This window comes from Ctenocephalides felis, unplaced genomic scaffold, assembly GCF_003426905.1.
Source record: "Ctenocephalides felis isolate EL2017-DRISC unplaced genomic scaffold, ASM342690v1 CF-g0.4_SCAFFOLD_01170, whole genome shotgun sequence".
NCBI classification, from domain to species: Eukaryota; Metazoa; Arthropoda; class Insecta; order Siphonaptera; family Pulicidae; genus Ctenocephalides; species Ctenocephalides felis.
Window position 1 is genome coordinate 28,941,700 of NW_020537324.1, and position 14,165 is coordinate 28,955,864.

Genomic DNA, 14,165 nt, shown 5'->3' on the forward strand with positions numbered 1-14,165 from the left:
AAAACAGATGTTCGATTTCAAAAAGTTAAGGGCCATTTATTATAGCTCGTTATGGACTAGTGTTAATAATATACTAAAATATTATAGGCCTACGATAAGCGATTGAATTATAAATAATCATTAAAGTTTAGAATTTCGCTTTACGCTTATGCGATTTTAATCAGAATCTATGCCGAACATTCATATACGATGCATGTTACGTAAGTAGCTATTGATTACGGGCTGATGATCACACATAAAATACATTTTAACTACTAACTAGCTGTAAGTGGAATTCTGTCTAAAGGCAATTAGGCATCGTGCCTTAAGGCAAATTGCTGGAACTTCCCGTACCAAAAATTATTATTTTTTTTCTTAACGATTAACATTTTTGAAAAAAAATTTCTTTGAAAAAATAAGATTTTTGAGAAACTATAAATTGGACAAAAAATTAGTTTTTTTTGAAAAAAAAAAATTTTTTTTTAAAATATTTTTTTTAAAATTTTTTTTTTTTTTTTTTGAAAAAAAATTTTTTTTTTCTTTATTTTGACATATTGTGGAAGATCTGAACTTTTTTTTCAAAGCAATCGTACTGCTTTAACTACATAGGGACAAAATATAAAGCGCGTAAGCGCCGCGTTGCTGTCTAACGCATAAGCATTGGTACGGAACCGATAGGAATGTTAACAAAATGTATACTTATTGTTAAAATCTCTATAAAATGTCTGATAATTTGATGTGCATATGTCTAATGATCATTTTTGACCGCCAAATGGCTCATTTTTTTACTTTTTCCTCTATATCTCCGAAACCGCTGGACCTACCTTCATGAAAGTTGTATCGATTCTTCATCTTGTCAATACAAATAAAATGTTTTTTGAATTATTAAAATCGGACGCTCCGTTCTCTTAAAAACTGAGTTACCGTTTTCGGAACTTTTTGCCCCGTATCTTCGGAACGGCTTGATCTGCCTTTGCCAAAAACTAATCAGCACGTCTCCTTATCAATACGGATCGAATGTTTTTTGAATTATTCAAATCGGTTGATCCGTGTTCCCGAAATCGTCGACGAAATTTTGTATCCGCACATACATACACACACATACATACATACATACACACACATACACACACACACACACACCCCGTCGGGAGAAGCCAAACTCCTACCGGGCGCGTCCCCAGGTGGCGGATAGGGGGTATCCTAACCGATCGTAAGATCGGCGGATTGGGGCGAAATAAAATAGCCCTCGCGGACCAAATATGGCATCGGAGCTGAGGAGCAACAGCCACCGTCCGTGTATCGCGGAAAAAATTAAAAACTCCCTTTTGGTTGGTCACACCATCTGACCTAGGGTCACATACGGAAGCGGATGAGGGGACACTGCTCGAAAGAGATGTGTGGATGATCCATATAGCGCACCGTACGTGGAAACTCCCGGCATCAACGTGCCGCACCCACGGGAGCAAGAGGATGCCAATGAAGGAAGAAGGTGCACGGCCGGAGCGGATGTTTCTTTTTCCCACTCCAATGGTCACAAGCTCTTACAGTAATGGAGGTAGCTGTAGGGGTGATCACCCCTCCACTTCCCAAGGCACCGCGTTCGGAGACGGCCTTTTGCTCTGGAGGACTATTTAAATAGCATGGATAACTATGAAAACCCAAAAAAACAAGAGACAGGTGACGTAATTATGGACGTCGAGCACGATGCGGCAAAAGCCGCTATAGTAAAAGGAGGCAAGAAGGTTCCCGGAAATCTTCACCGTGACAGAGTAAACTCTGCACACCATCGACTAGATGTCGTCAAACGCCGATGGAGAGACTTGGCTCCAAAATTGACGAGCTAGCGGAGTATGTGAAAGATAGAAACAATGTTCACAGCAGAATAAAGGAGCTAATTAGGTCGATTGATACAGCATATAGCCTGGCATTGAAAGAATATACGGCAACCCCCAAAGCTCTCGAAATGACAGTGCAAACCACACAGACCTCTCCTGAGAAAACTATTAAACCGGGTGTAACTCAGACGCCAACTCCTAAGACCCAGGAGCAAAATACAAACAAAAGGTTGCTATCTTCACTTAGTCCCACCTCTGACGCGGAAACACATCCGCCTAAAAAAAGGCTGTAGAAAATAACTGGACGAAAGTGGTTCGACGAAGTTCGAAGAAGAAAGGAGCCCGAGATCCGAAAGAAACCTTGGAGGAAACCGAGAAACCGGAAACCAGAAAAATTGAAACAAATGATAGTGCTGAGCACAGAAACAACCATCATAGGACAACTCGGAGGAAACATAGAACCAAGGCTGTTCTGGTTCAACCAGCTGAAGGACGAACGTACGCTGACATCCTTAAGGAGATCAAGGAAAAGTAAACCCGACAGAGACTGGCGTGGACATAAAGTCCATCAAACAGACAAGAAATGGAGGTGTATTACTGGAAATGAGTCCCAAGTCCGAAGATAGTGCAGCCTTTGCAGCTGCTATAAGGGCAGCAACTGAAAACATAGGAACAGTGAAATCACTGACGCCGCTGACGACGATAGAGATTCTTGACCTTGATGGTGTCTCTACCGAAAATGACGTTCGCAAAGCACTCATTCGGGACTTTACGACAAAACTGGAAATACGACGAGTGAACTTGACCAAAGTCACATCAAGAGGACAACGAGCGGCCTTCTGTGAGATAGACGAGGCTAATGCAATCAAAGCCCTAAATGGGGCCCGCATAAGAATTGGGTGGGTTAACTGTCGCATTCGCCCAGTTGTTAAAGTAGCCCGCTGCTTTAGATGCCTCGGTTTCGGACACCAAACGCATAAATGCGGGGGACCAGACAGAAGCAAGTGTTGCTACAAATGCGGCGGGGAAAATCACAAGTCTGTAGACTGCGCAGAAAAGCCAAAATGCTTTCTATGTACAGTAGACAAAGAAGATCGAAACAGCGTGAGCCATGTCGCCGGATCCGGTACCTGTAAAGCATTCCGTGTAGCACTTGCCGAAGCCACGAGAGAACAGAAATGACGCGATTTCTACAAGGTAATCTGAACAGATGTGCCTTGGCGCAGAATCTAATGCGCCAACGTATCTTTGAAGATAAGATCGATATCTGCCTTATCTGCGAGCAATATATGAATATTCAGAATAAAGCATGGTTCGCAGATAAATCTGGCACGGCAGCAATATGGATCACAAACTCAAAGAAGATCACCATCAATGACAACGGAAGCGGCGAGGGTTTCGTCTGGATCAAGACTCCCACGACCTACTGTGTAAGCGTCTACCTCTCACCAAATGAAGGGATTAGCGTATTTCGCCAGAAAATGGCAAGCATAGAAGACACTCTCGGCAAATTCGATTCATTGTAGCTGGTGATTTCAACGCGAAATCGGCAGAATGGGGGGGAATACTCGGACACTAGAGGAAATGACGTGGCAGACTTTGCTGCAAGATTAGACCTTACTGTGTTAAATACTGGAAGTATTACAACCTTTAGAAGACCAGGGTATCAGGAATCTATTCTCGACATTACGTTTGCTACTCCAAGGACGGCGAACATGATTGGAGACTGGACTGTATCTGAAGAGTATAGTGGCAGTGATCACCAACATGTGACATTTAGTATTGGATCCGGTCCGACTCGACCAAGCAACTTTTGCAAACGAAGGTGGAATGCCAAGAAGCTTGACCAGGAAGCGTTGCGAGCAGCCCTCGAGCAAAACGCATCTACTCTCCAAGCTGATCCAAAACTAAGTACCCGCAGAGAAACGGAAGAAACGGTTCTTAAAACTATGAACGCTATTGTCACCTCATGTAACGCCTCTATGCCACGACCAAAAAATCAGCGTGTGCACAGTCCAGCATATTGGTGGTCATCAGAGATAGCAGAACTACGGAAAAGATGCCACGCATTACGTCGCCGCGCCACAAGAGCTGCAAAACGCTCCCCCTACCAAGATTTGTATACAAACGAGTACAAACAGGCAAAAAAAAGCCTAAATAAAGCCATAAAAGCAGCTAAAGCCGGATTGTGGAAGGAAATCTGCAATGACCTTGACAAGGATCTCTGGGGCAAAGCCTATCAAATCGTTACAAAACGACTTGGTAGAGCTTTACCAGAAGCACCGAAATCTCCTGCTCTGATGAATTCTATCGTAGCGGAACTATTCCCTAAACATCCGCCACGGAAAAGGAGACAATACGTGGAAAACAGTGAAACTACGCCCTTCACTGTCAAGGAACTCCAAGATGCGGCGAAAACCATAAAAACTGGCAAAGCACCAGGCCCTGATGGCATCCCAGCCTCAGTGATCAAGATTGTAGCCTTGGAATTTCCGTATATTCTTCTGAACGCCTACAATGCCTGTCTGGCGACCGGAACCTTTCCTACGGTCTGGAAGCGGCAAAGATTGGTTCTAATAGACAAAGGTAAGGGAACCCCTGTAACGCCATCGTCGTTTCGACCACTCTGCATGTTAGACATCGCCGGAAAACTGCTTGAGAAACTTATTCAATGCAGATTGCGCAACGACATTGAATGCGCCGGAGGTTTTGCTAAGAACCAACACGGATTTCAAAAAGGACGATCGACGATCGGCGCGATTAGGAAGGTAACGGAAACAGCAAGAGAAGCATGGCGTGGTAGTCTTAAAGCTCGTAAAGTGTGTCTCCTTCTCACATTCGACGTTAAAAACGCGTTTAACAGTGCGAATTGGGAGGATATTTTACACGCGCTAGAGCATAATTTTGACGTAAAGCCAGAAAATCTAGGATTAATAGACGACTACCTCGATGGGAGAACGTTGATAGTGGAAACGACGGAAGGTCATCAAGAACACGAGGTTACAGCTGGGGTACCTCAAGGCTCAATCTTAGGAGCCGATTTGTGGAACGCTGTCTACGACGAGCTCCTGGAGATTCCCTTGCCGAAGCAGGTGGAACTCACGGGCTTTGCGGACGACGTCGCAGCCACAATCGTAGTGGACAGCATTGAGGAGGCTGAACTACTCGTTCGAGAGACCGTCGACACCATAGAGACCTGGCTTGAGAAACACCACCTAAAACTCGCCAAACAAAAAACGGAGATGGTTGTCTTGACCCGACAAAAATGGTTTCCAAAACCATTCACCGTAGACGTGGGAGAGACAACTTTGACGTCGACAAGGGCCTTGCGCTACCTGGGAGTAATGATAGATGAGAAGCTATCCTTCCGTGAACATCTCGATAGTGCATGCATAAAAGCTAGCAAGACAGTATCCACCTGTCAAGGATTATGGCTAACTGCATGGGACCACGAACCCGAAAGCGACGAGTCTTGCTTGAGGTAGTCCATTCTGTATTGCTATACGGAGCGGAATATGGGCGGATATCCTCAAGCAAAAGACTTATCGGCGCAAAATATCGGCAGTGCAAAGACGAGGAGCTCTGAGAGTTACCTGTGCCTATCGCACGGTCTCAGAAGCAGCCGTACTGGTAATAGCAGGAGCCACACCGATTGACTTGCTAGCTTTCGAGAGAGTAAAACTCTACGACGCTAAATTAGGTGGCGAAATTCCACAGAAACAAGGTCGAGAATTAAAAATGAAACGCTACAAGAGTGGCAAGATCGGTGGACGTCAGGAGAGACGGGCAGATGGACGGCGCGCCTGATCCCGAACATTAGCGCCTGGCTCTCTCGAAAATACGGCGAGACACAGATTTCTTTTTGACCCAGCTACTGACAGGACATGGACAGTTTAATGCGTATCTTTTTAAGATGGGCCTGCATAGCACGCCAATGTGCAAATACTGTCCAGAAAAAATCGACGACGCTGAGCACACGTTTTTTGAATGTGCTCGGTGGAAGGAATATCGCAACAATGCCGAGCACATTATAGGCACCAGGCTCACCCCCTCAAGTCTTGTGACCTATATGCTGAAACAAGAAGAAAACTGGTCAGCTGTAGCAGCTTATGCACAGCATCTTTTGAAGGCTAAAACCGGAGAAAGGGACCAGTAGTCGAAAACAGGCGTCGCAAGGCGCAGCACGGACTGGATTGATGTAATGCTAACGCGGTTCCAATCCAGTCCTCTCCGTACCATCAGCGGGGAGAGGGGAGAGGAGTGTTTTTTTTAGTGGGTAAAAATCTCCACACTGCCGTCCGTCGTTGTCTGCTGTAGGATGGACAGTGGAGTATCAACGATGGCGGTGTCTTATGAAGATTTTTTTTCGCACCTCTATAAAAAAAAAAAAAAAAAAACACACACACACACACATACATCCATTTTTTCTAAGGTATGCCAAAATGTTCAGAAACCTCTGAAACGTAAAGATATATAAAAATTTTCATTTTCGATTTTTTTGCGATTACTATAACTTGCCCTACGGGAAGTTAAAAATAATTTTTTTAAATGTCGTTTGTAATTTATACAATTACAGTTTACCTAAATATCTGAATCTTAATTTTTATTGATTAAGTTGATTATGTATAAGTATCGGGAAGCTCATGTACGCAAAATGCGTACTTAGAACTAGTTTATGTTCTTATTTAATTCCATTGTGATCTACTTTAACTATTGAATATATGTACCTATAGTTTTATTTGAAAAGTTGGATGTAGTTTTAAAAATAGAGAGAATAGTTTTCTGGAAATGCAAAAAAAACATCTTGGACTAATTTCGACATTACAAGTAATTCTGAATAGTTTGACACCAAAAATAGGAAAAGTATGAAACTCGATAAGGACTCATGCATTGACCAGTTTTTTGCGGCGATCAGCCGAGCAGTTTTTCTTGCAATTTTTCGTCCCCGTTTTAAACAAGAATCCTAAACTGATTTTTCAAATTCGAAAACTGCTCGAAAGATATATGTTTGTGCTAATTAGTTTTTAGTAAAGATCGACAGGGCTATTTCTTCAAAATTCTATAGTCACAATTTTGAAAATCGCTGATTATAATTTTATTGATTTAATTAGTTATTTACTCAAATCAGAAAATTTACTCATAATGCAACTTACACTAGTTTTATATTTTGCTTTATCAAAGTAGGGTCTATCAAAGTATAGACCCTACATTAGGTGTTATGAGTTCTATGATTAATAAGGTAATTTAATATGATGCAATTCGATGTATTTCCTGTTTTTATAAGTTTATAGTTCTGCCGCGCATTTGGCAATATTTTTATAAGGTTTTGTTATTAGGAAAGATACGGTATTAGCATATTAGCTTCTGTTAGTAACGGAGTGAAAAAACACAAAAACAAATTTAACTATTTTTGTTTACGATATATTATTTTAATTCAGTTATGAACAGTTATCAATTTGACTAAAAATTTTTAATGAGATTTCACAAATGATTTATAAATGCGATTGTTTTCTGTATCGGGCGTCGGTAGCCTTGAGTGAGCAACATGTGTGGTTTCTGAGGTTATCGTGTGAATATGAGGGTGAATGCTGATAGTGGGATGTCTCGTGGAAATTTGGCGGCATCTGTGAAAAACAATATTGATATTTATTTTGACCACATTGATAGAAAATGTGTTGGAGTTAGGTATGGATTGATCTGGAAGATAATTATGCATCATGTGTTTTTTTGTTTGAAAGGATAGAAATCCGGTAGATAATTCGTAGAAGGTTTACAGATTGAGAGAATAAAAATGGTAATAAAAGGTTTGAGAGAATGTGATGGATGTGATGAAGTGATAACGAGCAACAACTATTGCAAAAAATAGAAACATGTTTCGCCCACGATTTAACAAAAGATCCCAAATTGATTTTGAAAAGTTCGACAAAGATTGGCCGAGCTGTTTCTGCGTAATTAAATATTACACATTTTTGCGTTTTCAATACCTGTCATGGCGATAGAATATATGGTCTAAACTAGGCATGTCCAACTTAATTAATTACTCTTACTCTTCGGGCCAAAATTTGGGAATGTACAAGGCACTGGGCTGCCACTTTCAAGTCACTTGGCTGTAAGTTGTGATGCATCTTAGATATGAGTCGTTTCATCCAAAGCTAAATGTTTAGCTAAAAAGCTAACCAAATTGCTTGGTTTAATACTCTTGGTTTGTTCATTTGGGCTTAAGGAAATGTTTCTGGATATATCATCAACTTTATATTCAACAGTTTGATTGGATTTGAACAGAGGCTTAATCGTTATAAAATGAGCCTATTCTGGGCTAATTTCTTTAGCCGCAGCAACTAAACATTCTTTTATCTATTCTTCACATGAAAAAGGCTTAAATTTTTTGAGAAAATTTAAGTATTAATTTATGCATTATCTTTATCTGTTATAATTGTAACAAACGTTGGATATGGCTGTTTCATTTAAATTCTAAACAAATATACGAAAAGTGGTTGAATCATAAAAATTCATCAAAGTTTGCGCTCTTACGTTATAGAAGCACATAAGCACTATAATTAATATAATTATGTGTAATATGATTTTGTTTTAGATATGTTAATTGGATATCGCATTGATTGGTATTTAATGGAGTTGAAAATTTTATTTTTGAAATAAATAGTTAAACTTTTTACCTAAATAGCTAAATCATAACTATTATTGATTAGGCCGATTTTTTACACGTATCCGGAAGTCCAACTTGTCCTAAGGCAAAATGCCACTTACACCTAAATTCATTAATATTAACGGCTTTTTGTGGATAATATTAGTTTTCTTTCAAAGCTTTTTCGTACCTATTCCCTTAGATATTAAATTTTAGTCTATATTGAATGATTGTTTTTATCTTATACTTTATAATAGATCAGAAGTTTAAGGCACATAACGACACATTAATTGATTTTTTTATTTATTTTGAATAGCAATTAGAACTATGTTGAATGTTCTATGAGCTTCTTTGATGAAATTCCTTATTACATTTGCGTCTCTGAGCCTCTAATGTGTTTTTTTCATGATGATTATAATCGATTTTTCAAATAGTGATGTAATATATATTTCAGCATTACTCCTAGCAAGGCTATTAACGATATATTTTGATCTATATTTTCAAGTAACAACAGATTTCACACTACGGCCTGATTTAGTTTGGGAATTTAAACCCGACATCTTGTAGTTGCAAAGACAGGACTATAACTACTTGCGCCACTTAATTCTCATACAATAATAGTTATGCAGAAAGAGCAGAAACGACATTTTATTTTACTGCAACTTTTAAACAATTTTAATTTTTATCCTCATTTTTTCTGTGATGTAAGAGTACTCTTTCTCAATGATTTCTGTTGGATAGAGTGTTATGATTATCGGGTAGGGGTTTAACTGAATAATAAAACAAAACCCTGATGTGTCTATCGATCTACCAGCTCTCCGTCTAATTGTGTGCGAGTGAGCTGCGTAATACACGGACCTAACCCCGCTTTGGCAATAGACTTGTAATCTATTTCAAATTATCACTAGACTACATGCGGTTTAATATACTCATGTGCTCGTATACACAACACGTCGTGTGCCCTTTTGTTTTACTTGTTCGCCCCTCACAATATTATAACTAAAGATATACATATGCCGTATGGCATCAGGAGGCATATAGAACGTTTTACGAGTACAAGCTTCAAGATGTAAGACCGACTCTGTTCCAGGCAACTTCTATTTCACTAAATTAGCAAACTTGACTTCAAGGTGAATTTTGAAGTAATTCTTTACAAAAATAAGGAAACAAAGGGTCCACTTTGGTTTCTATTTTGCCATGTTATTACTCGTATAAAGTTTTATTTGGGTGACCATATGTTCCATTTACATTTTTGCACCTAAACTAGATGCAAGTGGTATTTTTCCAAGACAAGTTGCAAGAACATATAAATAAGCGACTAATATTAAATAATAGTTCAGATTTAGAGACTTATGGGCCGATTCTGCGGCACAACTGACCAATAATGGCAGGTTATGTTATGAAGAACTTTCCATACTAAATTTGACAAAAGCCGTATGGTTGCTGTGCAGTCAGGCGTTTTTCTCAGGTTGTCAGATAGAAAGCCTAACCTAGAAACCGCACAAATGTCAAAAAAACGACCTTAGATAACAGGGTCTTTCTGACACAGCTTCATAACATACAAGTGATGTTGCAGTTTATGTGTAAAACGCCTGAATGCACAGCAAATATGATATTTTAACGGTAACAGTATGATTCAGTAGCATAATGTATGCAAGTTGGAGCGCTACATGGCCTTGCCATAACATTGGTCTGTTGTGCGGTAGAATCGGCCCTAGATTGTCACGATGGAAGTTGTAAATTTTCACGCAACTCATTATTCTAAATTTTGATGAATTTTTATAAATAAACTACTTTTCGAAGGCTCACATTGTCATAGTATGTTCTCTATGTCTATGTCTATGTCAATGTCTAATGAAATTCTTTATTATAAAGAAGAAAAAATAGATTTTTTGCGAATTTTTAATTTTTTTTTGAACATTTTTGAAAATTTTGCCAACATTTGAAAAAATTGTATATTGAAAAAAATAAAAAATTGCCATTTTTGTAAATATCCATTCCATTCTCCATTCCATCCATTCATGTCGGTTGATCCATCTTATCTTATTTTAGACTGCCAAATGGCATTATTTCAATCTTTTTTTTCTTCTGAATCTCCGAAATCGCTGGACCAACCTTTGCTAAAATTTAATAAATTCTTTATTACGTCAGTACAAGTAGAATGTTTTTTTGAATCATTCAAATCGGATGCTCTGTTCTCTCACAAACTTAATTGCCATATTCTGCACTCTTTGGTCTGCATCTCCAAATCGGTCGGACCAGATTTTGCTGAAAACTAATTAGCACGTCTCCTCATCAATAGGATCGATAATTGAAATCGATATTGAGACGGAGAATTATATCCTCAAAAACAGACTCACACACATACATTTTTGACAAAATGTTCAGAAACCTCTGAAACGTAAGGATATGCAAAAAATTTCATTTTAGCTTTAGGACGTTTACTACAACTACTACAACTTACCCCACTTTATTCAATGTTAAATCATCTTCGAAATCTGATCAAGAAAAATTGCTGTCATTTCGTTTATAGTTGCATGAGGCACCCTTCAGCAAAACGTTTTTTAAAAATATTTTTTTTTTTCAAAGAATAAAGTTGTAGGATTTAAAAAATTTATTTCATGTTTGTATTCGTTGTTGTTTCTGCTAAATTGTTTTAGTTTCCTACTTTTTAAATGCTCTAAGTATTGCGAAAATCGGTTATAAAAATTTACTAAATTAATCAAATTTAATAGACCCAAACATCGCTTAGCTGGTACAGTTTATTTTGTAGACTTGAATTTTTAGTATCAAATTTCTTAAATTTTTTCTTAACAGATTCACAGATATATATCAACAATTTTATACTTCTTGAAGTAAAAATTTGTGTGTTTGTTCAAAAATTTGATTGGCTTATTTTATGGTTTTCCAATGTATCAGATTCTTCTGAGCATTTTGAGACACAAATTGGAAAAATTATGCATGTCTCAAAGGAACACGAATTTGTGAGTCTTTCTTTCACAAAATGATGGTGCCATGCTGTTTATTCGCGTCAACTGTTACAATTGCTTTTAGACAATTTTCACGATTTCAAATACTTTTGTTAGATTCCAAACATCCACTTTTAATTCAAATTCCTTTACGACCATTTTGACCCTGTGCCATTCGCGTGCTTTCAGTCAGTTCGCGTAACATGTTTGTTAACAATTGACAGGACAATTTGTTTGATGTTTATCTGTGGTATATACGGTTGTAATAATTACTGATAGCTTTTCTCTCCACCGCATATCTAAAAAACACAATATATTCTACACATACTTACTCGTAGACATACTTCTCACATGCGTACACATGCGTGATATAAAAACATAATTTAAATTTAATATAATTAACTTCCCGTAGGGTAGGTTATTGTAATTGTCCAAAAATCCAAATTGAAAATTTTTGCATCTTCATGTTTCGAAGTTTTCTGAACATTTTTGCATACCTTAAAAAAATGAATGTGTTTGTGTGTATGCATTTATGGATACAATTTTTTATCCACGTTTTCGGGCGCACGGATCAACCTATTTGAATGGAGATACGGTGCTAATAAACAAATAGCAGTTTTCGAGCTTGAAATGATCGCTTTTTGGAAAGAAAAAACAATTTTTTATAATTATTGTATTTTTTTATATTAATTGTATTTTTTTTTTAAACTTTCAAAAGATATTTGTTTGAACGTTGTCGTCCAATAAGCTCTTATATTTTGTCTATGAAATAAAAATAATGAAAGTTACAGTATTCATAATAATCTATTTGAAAACATTTAACATACTTCGAATATTTTATTACGGTACAGGAACTTCCAGCAATTTGCCTTAAGGCACGATGCCATGCACCACTAGTTGAGTTTTAATTTTAATGTTTTGCAAGAAGTTAATATAACTTAATCATTTTTGCATTCTTTAATGTGATCTTCGATTTTTGAATACATAGTTATGGAAATATATCCAATTCTTAGAAGTTATAACTTTGGATCTGAACCCTAAAAGTAATTAATTAAACATGTTCTAATAATTTCTAAATTCATCCCAATATTACTTTCGATTTTTGGAGGATATCGAATTATATCGAACTCTAAAAGTAATAAAAGAAATTATTACCTCATTTCAAATAAGCGTTGTTTTATATATATATATATATATATATATATATATATATATATATATATATATTCGTTATCGATAATTTAAGGTACCTACATGGTTTTTAAATTAGTTTTTTCACGTCTGAAATTGTGTTTTTTATATTCCCTAAATTCTGCGATATCTGACAGATATTTGTTACCATATTTATTTATCTAAGTTTTTATTTCTTTATTTATTTATTATATAGCCCACAGTAGCTCCAGGAGGACTTAAAAATACAATTTTATTAATACATATTGTTACGAATGTGTGGGTGAGGACCCACACACGGATGTAAAATAACACATTACTACCCCTCTCCCTATGCGTGTAAACCATGTCCCTGATGAGGAATGTGTCCGCAGGCTGAGGGTGTCGTCTGCATTTAACAGTCAAAGGAGTCGGTCGTAGGCCCTCAGGGGTGTCGGGTCGAAAGATACCGTTCTTAAGTATAAGTCGAAGGGATGAGCGCGGTGCAGTGCGCGCAATGTTTTATCAAATTAATGTTGGTGATAATGTAAGTTAAAATAATGTTATGGGGGGCAGCGTATCGGAAGCTGCCCCAAACCGAAGATAGACTTGGTGTAATTATGAAATGTGATTAGTGTGATGCGAATCGGGATCCCGATGTATGGACATGTGATGGACACTGGTTGCGCCGTGGGTACAGAGATAAGTTTAGATTTAAGTTGTAGAGTTCAGATTGATTAAGTAGGGAATAAGTATGTAAATATATAAATATAGAATATTGTTTAGTTAAGTTACGAACAAACGCCTCTCATTACTTGTAGTTGTAAATTTAAATAATCTTTCAGCAGTACGCGATAAAAGGTAACAGTGAGTTTAACTGACTAACAATAAATAAGGATTATAAATGAAAGAATTAAAAGGATTCGTAACAAATAAAAGGAATCCGTAACAAATGGTGGACTAGCGCCGGGTACTACTTTTCGTTGGTTCAACGATCAGATGATTAAATTAGCATAATTATTTTGGTAATCATTCTGGTCCACCATCGACGGTAGTACTTACGATCTCGGTAATAGAATTTTATTGTTAGTTCATTCGCGGTTATTTTTTCTTTTGTTTAAGTTTACAGTAGTGTCGGGTTATTTTTATTTATCGATTTTGGTTTTTGATTGTTCACGGAGATTCGGCATTTCTTAATTACGCGTAGATTAATTGAATATATTTTGTTGGAATTTACGTTTATTTTTGTTACTATAGTTGAGTGTACAAATGATTGTTAGAACACTTAGAACTGTACGTAAGCAAAGAATTTTGAAAATTAGTTGTTATTTTGAGTCTATAAATGGTATAGGTTGACGGTTATAGAGTTTGACGATGTGTTTAATGCGCGATTGTAAAGGCAGTTCGCAAAATGTGTTGGCGCGAAAATGAAAAATCACGTGGTTCGAGTGATTATTAAAAATTTATTTATTGATGTCGAAGTGTTGTTTATAATTTTGAAATGCTGAATCTATTTATTGTATTTGTATTTTTGTTCGTTAACGTTTGTTTTGTTCGGTCGCGCGGGGTTGTTTTGTTTGATTTCGG

At 37.4% G+C, this 14,165-nt stretch overlaps 2 protein-coding genes across 2 annotated transcripts in view; both read left to right on the forward strand.

Moving 5' to 3' along the window:
* LOC113365785 (protein AATF) overlaps window positions 1-14,165 on the forward strand; it is a 106,720-nt gene that overhangs the window by 19,935 nt on the left and 72,620 nt on the right. The window lies entirely within an intron of this gene.
* LOC113367060 lies at window positions 2,421-2,999 on the forward strand. Its single transcript, XM_026608690.1, has one exon. It carries the CDS (start codon window positions 2,421-2,423, stop codon window positions 2,997-2,999), a length of 579 nt encoding a protein of 192 aa, XP_026464475.1.